Source organism: Hemiscyllium ocellatum, chromosome 16, assembly GCF_020745735.1.
Source record: "Hemiscyllium ocellatum isolate sHemOce1 chromosome 16, sHemOce1.pat.X.cur, whole genome shotgun sequence".
In the NCBI taxonomy this organism is placed as follows: Eukaryota; Metazoa; Chordata; class Chondrichthyes; order Orectolobiformes; family Hemiscylliidae; genus Hemiscyllium; species Hemiscyllium ocellatum.
In genome coordinates, this window is record NC_083416.1 from 61,969,938 (window position 1) to 61,988,273 (window position 18,336).

The 18,336-nt window shown below is 37.5% G+C and overlaps 1 protein-coding gene across 4 annotated transcripts in view; it reads right to left on the minus strand.

Moving 5' to 3' along the window:
• The window catches only part of aff4 (AF4/FMR2 family, member 4), a 95,184-nt gene that overhangs the window by 16,668 nt on the left and 60,180 nt on the right, over positions 1 to 18,336 (minus strand). For 3 of the 4 annotated variants that reach the window (XM_060837322.1, XM_060837323.1, XM_060837324.1), the window contains 7 exons: positions 16,466 to 16,520; positions 15,536 to 15,573; positions 14,673 to 14,832; positions 9,133 to 10,059; positions 6,934 to 7,022; positions 5,323 to 5,578; positions 2,590 to 2,693 (listed from right to left, as the gene is read on the minus strand). In XM_060837322.1, the coding sequence (XP_060693305.1) occupies positions 2,590 to 2,693; positions 5,323 to 5,578; positions 6,934 to 7,022; positions 9,133 to 10,059; positions 14,673 to 14,832; positions 15,536 to 15,573; positions 16,466 to 16,520 (1,629 nt within the window). The remainder of the gene's footprint in view (positions 1 to 2,589; positions 2,694 to 5,322; positions 5,579 to 6,933; positions 7,023 to 9,132; positions 10,060 to 14,672; positions 14,833 to 15,535; positions 15,574 to 16,465; positions 16,521 to 18,336) is intronic. The other variant, XM_060837325.1, reaches the window with a different exon arrangement.

Genomic DNA, 18,336 nt, shown 5'->3' on the forward strand with positions numbered 1-18,336 from the left:
CAAGTACAGTTAAAGAGAGAAAGATTTAAAAATGAAGACTAGGAACAAAGACCTAACAGCTAATACAACATTTAAAAGACATTTGGACAGGTACATGAAGACAGTCATTCAGTTATATAGCAAGGAAACAGACCCTCTGGTCCAATTTGTCCATGCTGACCAGACATCCTAATCCGACTTAGTCCCATTTGTCAGCATTTGGTCCATATCCCTTTAAACCCTTCCTATTCATTATAAGCATCCGGATGTCTTTTAAATGTTATTGTATCCACATTCACGAGTTCCTCTGGCAGTTTGTTCCACTCACACCATCCTCTACATGAATTTAGCCCTCAGGCCCTTTCTAAATCTTTCCCTTCTCACCTGAAACCTATGCTCTCTAGTTTTGGAAGACCCCATCCTATGAAAAAGCTCTTGCTATCACGCTATCCATGCTCATGATTTTATAAGCCTCTCGAAGGTCACCCCTCAGCCTCTGATTCTTCAGGGAGAAAGCCCCAGCCTATTCAGCCTCTCCCTATAGCTCAAACATGCCAGCCACAGCAACATCCTTGTAAACCTTTTCTGCACCTTAAGTTCAACAACATCCTTTCTATAGGACAAACAGAATTGTACGCAGTATTCCAATAGTGGCCTCAAATGTCCTGCACAGATGCTATATGAAGTTCCAACTCCTATACTTGACGCTGTGACCAATGAAGGAGATAAGGTTTAGAGGGTTTTGGGCCAAACACAGGCAAAAGGAACTACTTTCTTTTTGGAAGCTTGGATCTGTTTCCTTACCTTCTGACTATGACTCTATAACTAATAAAAGGGTTTATTGAGTTGGGATGATCATGGTACAAAGGATAGAAGATTGATTTAACAGACTGGAAAGAGATAGGGAATAAATGGGGCATTTTTAAATGACTCATGGACTGCCACAAGGATCAGTGCCAGAGCTTCAGCAACTTAATCCACATTTAGAGCTTAGACAAGACGAGTAAAATATCTACTTTTGTTTATAGGGTGGGAATGCAAGATGTGAGGGGGGGGGTGGAGTCAAAGAGGGCTTGCAAAGGTTGAATAAGTGGGTAAATGGGGTAGATGGAGTACAATATTGGGAAATGGGATGTTAGTTATTTTGCTCATAAAAATAGAAGAGTCACTTTATTTTCCTGCAAGATAAAATGAAAATTCTATGTTTACACTCAGACTTGTACAAAGAACACAACAAGTTAATATTCCGGTACATCACATGATTGTAAAAGAAAATGGCGTGTTGGATTTTATTGCAAGTACGCTGGATTACAAGAGTAAAAAAACTTTATTATAATCATACAGAGCTTTAGTGAGACCGCACATAGAATACTATGTCCAATTTAGAATGCAGATTTTAAAAAAAGGGACTGTTTACACTGGAGACTGTATAGAAAAAGGTTCACAAAGTTGGTCCTTCGATTTTTCTATGCTAAGAATTTGAGTAAATTGACTGTCTTCTCTGGAGAGAAGCAGTTTCCTTGAAACATTTAAGATCGTGGCGGGATTTTAGAGGATAGAGAAGATGCCATTCTGTCTGACTGGGGAACAAGGACACAGTTTCAGATTAAACAGGCAATCATTTAGAGTTGAGATGAGGAGAAATTCCTTCACTTGAAAGGTTTGTGAATCTGTAGACTTAAGGGATATAGATACACCATCATTGAATATATTTAAAGTTGAGAAGGACATATTTTTATTGTCTCAGGGAACCAACAGTATGGCAAGTAAGCAGGAAAGTAGAATTGAATTCCAAGACCAGCCATGATCATACTAAATGACAGATCATGCTAAAGGGACTCTAAGATGTGAAGACCTTGGGAATCATGTTGACAAGAACAAAAGATTGTAGCAGCCTGAGCATTTAATGTTATCCCACTTTCTGTAAATTTTAGTGAAATGGAAATTTAATAATAATTACTCTGCTTGTTGCTGTTGCAAGTCAAAAACAAAAGTTGGTCAAATGATCTGTCATTGCGCAACTGAACAACCACCCTTTAATTAAATGCAATGAGCACAAATCCTATTAATTGCGGAATGCAGACTAAAGACTCAATAAAACCTAGTTGCTTTATTTGAAGACATGTTCCTTCAGTTTCCTCTCTTTCCTTCATCTGGGATTTGTTTGAAATAGGAGACCAAGATGAAAAGCCCATGTAATAGCGTTACACCAAATATTGAAAGGTGAAGTCGAAATCAGGAAATAATAAGTCAGGTGATTCAAGTTTGGATTTTAAATGTTGAAAGAGAAGGTAACAACAATTGACGATGATAATATCTTTCACAGGTTAGGACCCTGGGTAAGAATAAAGAAAAGTAGAGATAGTGTGAAGAATTTAAATGGGTTGACATGGAGATATTTAGTTAAATAGAAATATAAACAATTACAGCTAACGTCACGCACTAAATGTAACTTAATTGCAGATCCAAAGCTAATTTCTTACTGACAAGTATCTTCAATTCAAATTAAAATTCTATATTTATAATGTCATCCCTTTCCTACAGTGTTGCACTTTTATTTAAGCAATTAAAGATCATGAGATTATCAAGGAAGATTGCTATTATACTTACCGGTCATCAAAGCTGAGTTTGGGCCTTCTTGACTTTAATCCATCTCCTGATGGTGTTGACGATTGTAATGGGTTCAAGGAGCTAACTGGGGTTTTCTCTTGTAACTATAAAGGGAAAAAAAAAAGAACTGTAGATACTTCAATGAACATCATATCAAGAATCAGGCACTCTGACCATAGCATGGACATATCAAGTCTTATCTAACAGTAATTCTGTCAACCAGTTGGACATACAGAATTTCAGCTCAACTGATCTTCTGACAGCATGATTGAGGTAGGCACTAGACCTTACTTTTGTACTCATTCATATACCTAGCCTCCTTTTATGTGATGTCACCTGAACTATTTTCTCTTGAAGCCTTCAGTTTCCTGAGATGACAGCTTTATACCTTGGCATTCAACTTCATTTTAAGCATTAACAGTTGCATTAAGAAGCTCCACTTGGACATGGCAGTCTCTACTGCACTAATGCTCTGCAGCAAAACTGAAGGGCCCACTTTAAGACCAAAGCCTTGGTAAAGTTGCATAGACCCTGAGTAGCCCCAGCATTACAGTCCTCCACACTCTTAACCTTCCATTTTTGGACTAAAGGAATGCAGAACATAAGGTTTGCATAAGGAGTTCAGAAGAATGAAAAACAATTGATTCAAGCATACACAATTCTTACAGGAATAAACAGGATAGATCCAGGAACGGCATTAGGAAGGGAATGGCTGGGGGTTTAGAATCAGGGAACAGGAAACACTTTCAAAATAAAGGGCAGGCTGCTTAGGACCAAGCAGGAGGAGGAATTTCTTCAAAGTTTGGTTTATCTTTGGATTGCTCTTTCCAGAGGGTTATGCAGGCTCAGTTGTTCAACACGTTCAAGACTATGACCAATAGATTTCTATGTATTAAAAACAGAAAGATATGGAGATAGTGCAGGAAAATGCCACTAAAGTGGATCAGCCACAATCTTGTTGAATGGGGAATGGTTTTGTTGAAAGATTGACTGGCCATGTCCTGTCCCAGTTTAGGTTCCAACTGACATCTGGAATGTGCCACTCACTTTAATCGAAAGTTCTCACCTCAAATTTTGCGATGTGTGGGATTTATATTTGTCTATTAATTAGTTAGCAAATTGATATGCTGCATCATATTTAAACTAAAACTCTGAAACATTTTTATGGTCACATTGTTTGTTAGTAAGGAACGTGGGCATGATTGTTAGTAAGGAACGTGGGCAAGAATTGACCTTTACATGCATTCTACTTTAAATGAGCCTTTGAAACAGGGAACAAAATAGGTTAAACAAATACATTTCACAGCTGGGCATGGATTCTCAAGGCAGCAATCTCTCACACAAAACGTGAATCAACAGGAGGCTGCGAGCAGTAACAAATTTCCACAACATTATGCAGCCGAATATTTAGCTCTAAACTGGGTATGGCAGTAAACATCTACCTGCTGAGACTCCAGACATCCTGGACGTACTGCCGGAGTCTAAACTCAAACTGCGAGCAGAAGGTAATGCCACAAATGTATTAGATATGCTAACAGTGTAAATCAATTCATTGTCTACAATTTCAGCTTGCATATTTCCAAATTCTGAAGGTGCTTTCTTACAGCAGAGAGAGAGAGATAGGAAGCAGGAAGTTTTGTTCCAACAAATATTAGAGAAAGTATTGATGATTTTGGTTTTACTTTCAATGAAAGAGGGGCTTTGCACTGTCGGAGAATTAACAAGGTACGAGGAGTATATGATGAACTGTAACACCATACAGAGGAAGAGATGTTGGTGTGCATATTCATAGATCAATACGACAGGTGCATAAACTGGTTAAGGTGATACATGCCTTTATTAGTTGAGGTATTGCATATATGATGAAGCTAAATAAGAGTGAGGCCACAGTCAGAGTAGTGTGTACAGTTCTGGTTGCCACACTGTAGGAAGGATGTACTTTCACTAGAAAGGGTGCAGAGAAGATTCACTGGGATGTCACCTGGGCTGGAGCGTTTTATTGATGATCTTTGGTGATCCTCAGGGTATTCATAATTGCGGATTCAGAACCGGCTACAGTTTAAAGCCAGGAAGAGATAGTTGGGCATCTAATGGATGGTCTTCATCTGGCAATTAAGTGGTACACCAGAAGTTTAAGTCTGTCATACTTCTGAGTCTGAATAAAATCCTGTGATTCTTTGCTGGAATATTTGAATGTATATACGTACATTATTCAGTTGAATATCTGCCATTCCTCACACAAAAGACTTAATAGGAAAATGACCAGTTTTAGAAAACGAGTATGCCTACTAACCAAATTTCAATGGTGTGTCCAATAATGAGGGTAAAAAGTAGATTTTCGATCTTAAAGCTTTCAGAAGGTTTAATTTTATATATTTCTTGTCATGGAATCTTAAGATATGGGCTCATGTTCATGATAATCCAATGCATAAGAAATTAAGCTCTGTTGCTATAAGGAAGTGAGTAGTTAAATAAAAATTAAGAATCAACAATCCTTACATCACAATAAGCACATTTCGGTGTGAATTTTTCCAAATAACATTAGCTCAAGGCAGGTATGAGTGTGTACCACGTGATTGCCAATACTTCTCATTTACTGTAAGGGGAGCATTTCATCTCCCTTGAAATAAAAAACATGCGGAAAATATCTGATACTGTGAACTGCATCATAGTGACACGGCACTTAGGAGCAGTGGCTAAATGTGATTGAACACTCAAAAGACAATATCTTACTTTATTCTCCTTAGGGCGTATTGATGTTTTCTCGTCTGCTTTTTTATGTTTCGAAGAAGAAGAATTGCTTTTGCTGCTATTATTGCTGCTACTGTTCTGCTTTGCGTTACCAGTGCTACTCTTTGAGGTGGAGTTTTGATTGGCAGCTCTCCTGCGACTCTGATGCTTATGCTCGGTCTTGGGTGTCTTTTGTGCAGCACTCGCAGATGGAGAAGGCAGTGGCACTTTTTCTCTTTCAGCAGTTGGTTTTAAAGAGCTGTGGAATAAGGAACAAAATCTCAGTTTCTCCCACCCACAAAAAGAACTGCCAGCATGTTCCTAATCTTGCAGTTCATAAAATTGTACAGAACTAGTTTTACTCCTTCAGGATATATCTTAAATTGCAGGATTAAAACCCCTACCAACATTGGAGTATGAAAATTCTGGAAATTCCTATCTCCTCTATGGTCAACTATCTATCTGCCTGACTCAGTTTCTATCAGTTGCCTCATCAGAGCCTACATTTAAAACTTTCCACATCTGAAAGTTGGGTTATGCAATGTCTCTATTTACCTGCTTAACTGAAGTCAATATTGGCACAGTTAATATCTAATCTTACAGTAAACACTTATGCTTACTATAGCTTAATTTAATTCAATAATAAACAGATAGTAAGTGGACTGAAAAATTATTCAAATTGATCATTTTCTTCATGATCAAGTCAATATTGAAAGACAGCATCAGATGCCTAAAACTTATGATTAACTGAAATGAAAAGTGAATTGAAACACTGGCAAACTTTCAGGAAGATCAGAATTTAAGATAGATGGGCACTGATTAGATAACTTTAGATTTCAGTCCCAAAAAGTTTAGTGGGATGGAATGCTGGTGCAGGTGATTGGATTTTCGCCACCAATAGTATAATACAGGATTGGGAGTCAGGTGGTGCAATGGCACCACCCTTACATCTGAGCCAGGAGGCCCAGGCTGAAGTACCATTTGCTCTAGAGGTGTGTCATAACATTTCTCTGAACAGGTCAATACAGAAAACCTGTAATATACTTTAGATACTGGTCAATCTATGGAAATATCAATTACACACAGTTCAAAAAATTCAGAATACTTGGACATAAAATCTGACAGACTGTTTCAATAGAAAGTACAATATTAACAATTCCAGTGATACACATTTGACTTTGGAGCTCACTGAGTTTATCAATCCCATTCAAGATTGGTGAGGGTCCTATATAGGGCACCTCAACATCCAAACATGCAAATGGAATGATTGGGGAAAAGAAAAAGGAAAAAGATGGAGATAAAAAGGTTCCTGCTGTTGAATGACATCCCTAAACTTTATTGTGCGCCGTAAAATGGTGGAACAAAAACAGGATCATGATCGGTTACAGTAGTCTCTATAATCAAATGTGACATCTAAATTTTGCCAAAGATTAGTCTGTTGAATGAGGTAGTAAAGAACTATGGCCATGGAGCTATGTCACATCATTAGCTGCTCTGTTCAATTGAGGACAAATTAGTGAAAATTGGAAAAGAGCTTTACAAATTGCAATTGTAGAAAGGATTAATTTATGACTATTAAAAATAAACCCAATTAATCTATTCAAACATACTCACTCTTTACTGCTGGAAGGCTTGTGATTAGAACTACTCCTTTCTTCAGCTTTAGGCCTTTTGATTTCACAACTCTCATTTTCCCCATCGTTCTGAACAAACATGCAAAATAATTGCTATCAACATCTCCAAAATTTCCAAAGATTGCACTTCTTCTCTGATTACAACCACAAGTAACTCCTCCAATAACACTTTCCAATCGTGGAGGAATTGAACGTAATAAACATGTACTCACATTCATAGGATCCAAGGTAAAGCGTTATATTGGATCTAAATTCTTATAAAAGTAGAAAACAGGGCGTCATGGTTAATGGGTACTTTTTGAAACGGACTAGTCCGTTTCATTACTGAGTCCACTTTTTCAACGGGACTCAGTACAAGGTGCTTTGACCTTTGAAAGAAATATCAACAATTTGAACTTGAATATAACGGGTATGAGTGTGTAGTTTATAGATTATACAAACACCGGCTATGAGGTTGACAAACAAGAAAGCTGTAAGTTACATACATTTGGGCAGATATTAATGCACTAGTCAAATGTGTGGAACTGTGGTAAATGGCCTTCAAGGCAGAGAAATGAGGGATAAAGCATTTGGGGAAGGTGAAGAATTTAAGGATATAGAATATAAATGGTAGGACACAGTAATGCAGAAGAACAGAGCAACTTTGCAGTCTACATTCACAAATTAGATAAGCTGTATGGACAGGCAGAAAAGGTGACCAATTAGGTAAATATGATATGTGCCTGCATTAGCTGAATCACAGATTAAAAAGAACTGGTAGGCCATGTTGGAACTCAATAAATGCTAGTTAGGCCACTGCCAAAAGTCAACATTCTCCAAGGAAGCTGGGTTTGCACGACAGAGAAGATTTACAAGGATTTATGCTGAACTGAAAAAAAAAACTAGGAGCTGGGTTGTTTCTTTGTAACTGAGGGGTGTAATAATTAAATGAGTGTGAGTGAGTGTAGGAGGGAGCAAGGTGAGCAAGGTGGGGGCGGGGGGGAGAGATGGGGGAGGTGTGAATGTGTTGGTGGTTGGGGAGGGAGAGATAAAAAACAGAAAAGAATAGCAAGGGACAATGCCAACACAAAGTGGAAAGGAGCTGAAACTATCAAATACGGCAGATGTCCTCGTGACATTTGTAAGTTATTGGATATACACTTGAAGTACTGTTAAGGGGTAAGGTCATGAGCTAAGAGCTGATGGCTATTTGCCAGCTGGCATCAGCAAAATGGGTCTCAGCTTCTTTTCACACTTCAAAACTTGATTCTACTACATCACAGGATGTGACAATATGGGAAGGGAAGATTTTGTTGTATTTCTTTCAGCATTTTAATTTATAATCCAAAACTAAACCCATCTCAGCAAATTATTACAGAACTTTTAATAACTGCAATCAGCTGAATGAAGCAGAGACAAGAAAGGAGTTTCAAATATGACCATGGAAGCAATGTTAAACAGGCTAACATGCTATTTATTAAATAACAAGACTCCAACTCAAACATATCTTCTCTTTGAACAGAGTTTGACTGCACCATTAAATTTACTCCAAGTTTATATTAATTGCTGCTTCGAATCTGCCGTAAATAACCTTGTTTTTCCGCTGGTGAGAAGTCTAGATTTTGTTTCCTTGCAGTGCTCAGAAAGTGCAAGGTTAACAGTATTTTCATTTCTTAAAAAGACAATTGTATGCATAAGACTGTGTGTAGGAATTAATCTGTAAAACAGCAAACTTCCAGAAACAGCACAATGTTTTGTTTTTAAAGTGATGTTGATTGACGGATTGGAATAGAATACTGGGGACGATTTCCCTGTTCTTCAATACAGTGCTGGGAATCTGTGTTGCCCTGTTGAGCAGGCAGATATGATTGCAGTTTAAAATCTCATCTGCACCTTTGACAGTTCAGCACACCACCGGAATTTGTCTTGAATTTTGTGGTTCAACTCTTGGACTGGGACTCAACATTCTGATTTTCAGCCAAGTGTTATCAACTGAGCATCAGGTGCCAGATAAAAGATGTGCTAAATACATACTTTTCACAAATTGTGGGAGTTAATATTACAGCTGAAAAAGAGTCTCGATGAAGAAAAGCAATTATTTATACTCCTGAACTGGTCATTTGTTACAGTTCTAAATTGCTTCCATTATTGTGAAAGAACAGAACATACAATAAATCAGTAAAGCTGTTTTGCCTCTCACCTTGTGTTTTCGCTTGCCTTTATTTGATTTTTTTTCAGTGGACTGCTTTGGAGTGTCTCGCATGTGCCTATCCAAAGAGATCTCCTTATCCACTTTACTTTGCTCCATTTCTTTACGAGGTGATTCAGGTTTCCTAGATAATAGACTTAAGTCAATTCTAACAATGAGTGAAGTAATATTACGGTATTTGTCATCAACATCACTCAGTGGCGAAAGGAGTTCCTTCTCTTCCATAGGAGAGAAAAGCCTTTGCCGAAAAAAGTTGTCTTCCCCATCAACAGAGGATTTATGGGCAGGAGTCCTATTATTCTCAGAGTACTTTGGAGTCTGAGAAGCAGGAGCGAGAGTTTCGCTTTGTTCAGAATCTGAGGAAGACGAGTCTGTTTCAACATACTCCCTTGATTTCTGAGGTGTTTTATTGGCACTCTTGTGTTTTCTTTTTTCAACAGTCACTCGAGTTGAAGACTTGGATTCTCTCTTTGTGCTAGGTTTTCTATAACCCTTTGTAGCAGCTTTATGACGATTTGCAGGAATAGGAGTTGCTCTGTCTGAAGTAGGCTCACTTTCAACTTTTAGTCCTCCTCTTTGTTCCTCAGTTACAGTTGGCCGCTCTGTTTTCTTGGGCTGTTTTTTACCAACTGTCTTCCTCTGTGCACTACCATCACTTTGCGCTGGTGACTTTTGACGACTTCTAGTTTCGGACCCTTTCTGTGCACTCCTCGAATCTCTTCCAGGAGTGGCTGTGTTTCCATCCTTGGATCCACCTGGATCCTCATATGTACTCTGGTCTCTGTTCTCCTTCTTATAACTGTGACTCTGTGATGACTGAATGTGACTGTCTACAGATGAAGCTGGTGAAACTTTATGAGAATTCACCTTGTTCAGCCAGTTGTCTAATTGCCACTTACTTGAAGGTGGTGGCTCCGGCTAAAAGATAGAGAGAAAAAAAGTTGAACTGATAATCATTGATTAAAAACATATTCAAGCAGAAAAGCAGACTCAAAAAGAATTCTTCTGAACCCAAACAATACATCAACTTGGTTGACTAATATTCCTTTGCTTGTTATTTCCTAAACATTTTTTGCATCCAAAGGGAATAAATCACCTTTTATTCTTTTTCAACCAGGTGTATGCAATATATTTGGATTTTCAGAGGCATTTGATAAGGCACAACATATTATGCCATTTAAGATAAAAGCCATAAATGGAGCTGCATCAAGACATTATTTCAATGAGCAACATCACACTGCAGCACCCAAGAACTACAAACAGCAGAAGAAAAATATCGATACAATGTTTTCAAGAAAAATGAGTACCCAATAAACACAATCAACAAACACATCGACTTGGAACCAATATACCGGCCACTGCAGCGGACAGCAACTGACAACTGGAAGCGGCAGAGACAAGCCACTATAAATGCCGGAGGAAACATCACAGAAGCGCTTCACAGGAGCCTCCCAAGCACTGAGGATGTCACCTAGAAAGGGGACAAAACGTTTGCAACAAAAACTCCCAGCTCAGCGAACAGAACCACAACAACAATCCCCAATTCCTCAGAAACAAATCCAAAGAAGCAGACACAATTCAACCAAAAACTATAGCCACATTACCTTACATCAAAGACATATGAGAAATGACTTCCCAACTACTCAGACCCCTTGGCATCATGGTAGCCGACAAACCTACCAACATACTTAAACAGTGACTAATGAACCTAAAGGATCCATTAGATACTACCAGCAAATCTAATGTGGTTTACAAAACACCATACAAAAACTGTGATTAAAAAAACACTACACTGGACAAACAAGTCGGAAACTTGCCACCAGGATATATGAACACCAACTAGCCATGAGAAGACATGACCCACTACCACTAGTTTCTATACGTACAGACAAAGAAGGACCTCACTTTGACTGTGACAACACACACATTCTATGACAGGCAAAATAAAGACACACAAGAATTCTTATAGGCATGACATTCTAACCAGAACTCCATCAATAAACATATCGACTTAAATCCCAACCACCTTACATCCCATCTACCTTCCCTTGAAAGAACTGGAAATAACATCATCCACCTTAAGAAACCAAGGTCTATAAATAGAGAGGTGGGACATACCACCAGCGCTTCACCAGAGACTCTCACTGATGTTACCTAGTCATGGTGACGAAACATCTGAAAACAAACCTTCCAGCTCAGCGAGCTAACTTACATACATAAAAGCGCATTGTTTTAGAGGTTGTACATTAGCATGGATAGGGGATTGGCTAATGAATAGAAAGCAGTAGGTTGCGATGAGAGAGGCCTTTTCAGGATGGCAACTCAATTAGTGAAAAAGTAGGGGGATCAGTATTGGCACCACAGTTACTTACAGTACTATAATAATGATTTGAAAGAGGAAAGTAATTGCACTATACGCAAGGTTGCAGATGATAAAAATAGATGGGAAGACACATGGTGACGAAATCAGTTGATCCAGAGGTATAGACAGGGTCAAATGGACAAAAACTTGACATATAGAATACAAGGTGAGAAAATGTGTGGTTAAAATGTTGAAAATGTTGGCAGGTGGAGGAACTAAATATTATTTAATTGGAGAAAGACTGCAGAAAGCTACAGATGGATTTGGAAGCCCTTCTGCATAAATTCCAAAAAATTAGCATGTGAATACAGCAGAATATGGAAGGCAAGTGGAATGCTGGCCTTTAAGTCAAAGGGAATGGAGCATAAAAATAAGGAAGTCTTGCTAAAACTATATAAGGCATAATCAGAACAAGTACTGTGAATGGTTTTGGGCCCTTTATCTATTGTAAGATATATCGAAAGGTAGTACAGAGAAGGCTGACCCCAGGTGTTGGAACTATCTTGTGAGGGGAGGTTGAGTAGGTTGTGACAGTACACACTGGAATATAGAAAAATGAGAGACAAATTTATTGCAACATACAAGATTCTTAGGGGACTGGACAGGGTAAATGTGGAAAGGGTGTCTCCTCTTGTGGAAGAGTCTAGGGCCAGCAGGCATAATATCAGAATACATAGTTGCACACTTAGTAAGAGACGAGGAGGAATTTCTTCTGTGGGTACTGAATCTTTGGAATTCTTTAATAGCAGAGGGGCTGTTTGGTTGGGTCATTCAGGCTGAGGGGGATAGATTTTTAATCATTAAGAGAATCAACCTTTATGTGGAATAAAGTCAGCAAAGTGGAGTTGAGGATCATTAGAACAACCATGATCTCACTGAAGGACAAAGCATTTCAGCTAGTTGAATGGCCTGCTTCTTTCCACCATGTTAAATATCAGAGTATCACTGTCAATTATCTTTGGTCAATGAAGGATTAAACATGGCAGACTGAGGGCAAGTTCTCAAATTCAAGATACTAAGTAACTATTCTGCATCCTTAGCTATCAGGCTTGAGTCAGGATGGTGATGGAATATTCTACTTGCCTGGATAAGTGTAGCTCCAACAACACAAAAAACTTTACACTATGTAGGACAAAGCAGCCTGCTTGATTGGCGTGATAGCCACTCCCACCACCACTGACATTCTGTAGCAGCAGTGTGCAGCACCTAGAAGATGCACTGTAGAAATTCACCAAGGTTTCAAGGTATCTTCCAAACACATGACCACTTCCATGTAGAAGGCCAAGGGCAACAAATACATGGGAACACCATCAACCACAAATTCCCCTTTAAGCCTCTCAACATCTTGACTTGGAAACATATCACAGCTCCTTCACTGGCTCAAAATTCTGGAATTCCTCTCTCACGGCATTGTGGGTCCACCTACAGCAAATGGACTGATGCAATTCAAGGAGGCAGCTCAACACCATCTTCAAGGGCAACTAGGGACAGACATTAAATGTTGGTGAGTCCGCAGCACCCAATTCCCAAGACCGAAGTTAAAAAAAAGACAGAACCTAGGAAAGATGGCATACTTGATTTATAAACTGGTAGTGGTGCTAGATTTTTCAGTAGGTAGTAAATCAGCAATTTTTCTGTTGACCTTGAAGTAAACTGCCCAGAGATATAATGATAACTGTACTGTAGATTTTCCCTTTCTCGACATGGATTTGTTTTTGGTGTCAAGTAAAGTAAATTTGCAGACACCTAGAATAGCTATGCCTCAGAGTAAAACAACCTGTTGCGACAAATATTTTCTCAGGAAATAAATTAGGAAGTAAAAACTACTGAACCTTTTTCAATTTAGTTTTTAATTGTGAACTGATCACTGGGATAGACATAAGGTTAAAGCAGAAAATTTTTAAAAATGGAATTTATCCCAAAGAAGAAATTTGATGTTTAAATATAAAACCAAATTTAATGATTATAAACCTCATATAATTCAGAAATGGAACTGGTTTAAAAAAGGATTTTTACAACCAGTCTGGATGTACGGACGTTCTGAAAAAACCTCATCTGTTCTGGAAAGCCCAGAATCACTGACAAAACTTGAACAATGCTGAAGGAAGAGACATGTTTTTGTAAAGATTTTTGTCTTGCACTCATTAGGATAAGTGCAAGAATGCCAAATTTCGAATAACTATAACAATTCGTACGACAGAAGAGGTTGCTGACTGTTTGATAAATTAACACATATTGATTCTGGCATTAACTGAAACCAATGCCAAGGCCCTAGATAATTAAAACAATTACAGCAACTTCTGGATTTCTGCACATCAAGTTACAAAAAAACTAACAAATGTTCATTCCTTAATCAAGATCATGAAAGCAGGCTTTCTAGCAGTATCAAAGTACTGTTTGTGGGATTTTGCTCTGGGCAGTTTTACATAACAATGACTACACTTCAAAATTCCTTATTAGCTGTAAAGTGCTTTGAGATTCCGGTAGTTGAGAAAAACACAAACAAAATTCTCTCACAAAAACAAATAAGTTGGTCATTACAAGTTATTTTTCAGAGCTTGATGTCTATACTTTCTGTTTTGGTACATTTTAAAGTCACAATATGCAGTATAGGAATGCAAGTTTTTGTTTTATTGGGGGAATAGTGCCCACATTGGTAGACAACATGATTTAAGTGTGCAACAGCCTTGAAACAATAGAAGATGGTTCCAGGTAGTTCTAGATAACATGTAGAAATTAATCCATATCTGACAGGTATACACGAAGACTCAAGGCATTTTCTGGTAAACAAATAAAAACCTCTCAAAATGACAAGTGACGACAGCAAAAAAAAATCTTCTCCCCAGTTGAATGAGACATTTGCGTTTGCAGGAAAATGGGGGGTAACAATAATGGGGTTGTTGAACTTTGGAACATGAAGAATTGGTAACAGTTTAAAAAAAGGCAAAAAACATGACTGTTCCAATGGGAAAGCTAGAGTTTACAGTATTGTGGTGGAACTTCATTCAATTGTATAAGTGTTCATGATATGCATTACTGCCAATAGAATACAAAAGCATTCTAATGTCCAATTACATGCTTTAAAAATGTTGCAAAATAAATAGTATCAGTCACTAGTATACCAATGCATTACATAGAGAGGTTCATGAAGATCAAACCCCTAACATACCTCAGGAGATATACACGATGGTTCATTCGCCTCACTGTCACTAGAGCTACTCTCACTTTCAGAGTCTGACCCAGAACTACTTTCAGACCCACTGTGGCTACTGGAATCAGCCCTTGGAGGTTCCACACCCTCACTGTTTTGCTGGGAAAGTTCAGAACTGCTTGAGAAAGAGAGAAGATTATTTGTTAAGTCAATGAGAAAAGTAAGTTTTTAATTTAAAAATGTCAAGTGTAAGTAGTCACTTATCTATAGGCATTATATAGTTAATAAGTCAGCAATTTTCTTACTTCACTAAACACCATCTCGTCTTAACCAAATATGCGATATCAGCCCATTAAACATATCACCAGGTCTCTAGTTATAGTTACAAGTAATTTATTTTGTTTCATAATCTAAACCATAAGAAGAAGAGCTTCAAGAAACCTATAACTTTCAAAAGAACAAGTTATTTCTCAAGTTATTATTAATATTTTGAGATGAAGACCCAGCAAGTGAATTATGCACTTTTTAAACAGGTTATTCATGAAATTCATGCATTTCATTATAATTATTTATAATATTCTGAAACTATATATTAAATAAAATTTTCCAATGCGAAATTCCATACAACTGCCAGTCACATAACATATGAATATGTTGTTGAACTTAATTGCAGGATAAATCAGATCATGGCAAACACTTCAAGGATTACAATTTGCTAGATGCAGGCCAATGTTCTCAAGATTCTGATACACTCAGTGTTAAGTCAATGAGTACATGACTTAAAAATTTACCAAACAAAAAGACAATAGGGGGCATAAAGAAAGATACAAAAGGGACACAATTATGATGATCTTTCCGCATTAGAGACAAGTGCTACCTACCCATCAAGATTAGCCCTTGATGTTGCTTTCCCCAAATCCTAGGGAAAAAAAAAGATACTCATAAAATTAAGGTATGTTAATAATTAAATTTAGGATATACCATTTCTTTCCAAAAAGTTAACTTGGAAGATGTGTTATGCCAACTCTTTACATATAATCAGAAAATTTGCATATTTAGAATGTAAATCCAATAAAAGCTAAAGTTTTCCATCTAAACAACATGCAACTTTAGTACAAGTGATAGAACCAGTAAATATTCTTAAAAATGTTACTAAACATGTAACAAACCATGAGCACACTGATTGCGGCTGATGTATTGAAATAGACAAAATTGCAAAACCTGAATGAGAAAGCAGAATTTTGTTTGATAGCAGGAAAAATCCATTTCTAGTTCTGTAGGCTTAGATCTAAATGCAAAATCTCAGGATTAGTGCAGCTTTGGACTTCTTTCCTCCATTATTGCCCCCAGGCATCTGATTTGACATTACAGGAGGGAGATGAATGAAATATTCCATTTATATACACACAACAGTTTCTTTCTTGCTTTAGCAAGCTGCAAAGTCAACCTGTGAACCTACGGATCCCATAGTAGTAAAGCATTTCTCCTTCCATGTCCATTCCTTTGTTTCACTTTTGCTGTCTGCTGCATGTGATCCATTATAAATGGCTTTGTTCTTAATTCCATTAACTTGATTGACCAGTGATAAATGTAAACTTTTGTTGCCAATCAAATATCTCAAGTTTTGGTGAGTGAAAAGATCATCCAGGGAAGCTTAACACAAAAACACTTGGTCTACTCTTCAAGAAGTGAGCAACTTATGCATTTTCCTCCAGCACATTCATGCGCTAATGCAAACTGCAAGTTAGTTTCATTAATGAAATATATTCATTTTTCATACACACAGAACAAATGCTGGAGTGAAGGCAAACCTGGTCAGCATCGCTGTCTTCACTGCTGCTAAGTTTGAGGTCATCTTCCAACATTCTACACAAAATGAGAAAAAAACCACCATCACCATGGAGAGAAGTCAGTCTTAATTTTAGAAAGAGATCTGCATCAACAGATAATGAAATCTCCAGCTGTAATGAGTCAAGAAGTTCCATTTACACTGGAACCCTTTCCAAACATGTAATGGGAGTAAAATGCAAGAGAAGTCAAAATTGATGTAATGGCAACATTTTAAAAATGGGGTAAAATTTTTAAGTCAAGCATACAAAATCACTAAAAGCCATGCTTATGGCTGCATTTCATTGACAATACAAGTAGGCAAAATATTGTATTTAAAAATCCATCTCAATGAAATAAGTATGAAGTTAAAGTTGTGGCCTAAGTATCAGATCATTAAACATTTGCTATGCTCCAAATAAGTGATTGTTGATAAGTGGAAATCTGACAAAATCTAGGCAATTGAATCAATTAGTCTCTTGCAATTTAAGTCATCTGAACCTTGAAGTTTTTTTTAAAATTATCAGATGACCAGTAGTTGATTAATACGCTGCATATACAGTATGCTCTTGCTCTCAAGTGGTACTGTTTTAAGACATTTCAGTTTAATGGGACTAGTATTAGTATTTAACATTGACGGAAGTAAATACATCACTGCAGAAACAGTCACATACGATTATCTACTCCAAGGGTGCTCAATCTGCAAGTCCAAGTACACACACAAGTACTGAAATTCAACCCTTACAAAAGTTCAAGCTGAATTTTTGAGTTGGCAAATTGAAAGGATTTTGTAGAAAGTTTTGAAAAGACTGCTTTTGGTTTTGAGCTTGTTAATAACTTGTGAAACACAAAAAAAAAATCAAAGGGAAGAGTATTTAATCTTTGTGCCCCACACCCCTCCCCATGACATGCATCGATTTTGCAAACAAAGTCATATTCTCGTGACATCTTGACTCACTGTACGACATTTCAAACTTCTCCGAAAGTAATATTCGAATAATTTCAATTTTGAAAACAAGAAACAGTCAGCTTCAGTGGGTTTAGACTGTCTTGATGGGGTCAATTCTATCGTTTGGATGAATGATTTGAGACTTCTGTTTCTTTGAAGATCACTGAACATATCAAGGTTTGCATTCACCTTTCCCAGTGTTCTTTGTTGAGCCTTTCAGTCTAATTTTTACTTTTCTTACAGTATCATCAGCAATGTGGTAAAGTCTACAACATCCTCCATTTTGTCTTAATCGCCATAATCTCTCAAGCATTTAGTACAAACATGATACAGCTTACATCAAGGCATCTCACCATACACTTGGTCCCACTTTAAAATAAACATTTTGGAATCTGGGTATGGGCCATACTTATCATTTGTTCTATGTATCCTGAGAAGATTGTGATGAGCCAACTCCTTGAAATGCTGCATCCTGTTCTTTTCGTAGTGGTCTGAGACAAATGCAAATTGCTGACCAATTCAAAGTTCAAGAAAGAGTTAACCAAATTGGTATGGGCTGGAATTCTATAAGTCAGACCAGGTAACGAAAGCTAGTTTTCTTCCCTGATTGAGGTTAGGGGTGATTTTAAAAAGTGTACAAAAGTCTTGATAGTCATGTGCTCATTTTGTTTTTTAAAACAATAAACATACCCCATCTTATTTCCAGATTACTATTTATGTTCAAATTATCAACCATTAAGATTGCACATGAACACACATTTTCTGGATTAACAACCCAAACATCCGGATTACTAATATAGTAATATAACTGCTATTCTGACATACTCTACTGCTGTTCAAGTACAATCTGCCACAGTATGTTTGAAAAGTGCCACAGGCTTCACCTCTTATTTCAGCGATAGGTGT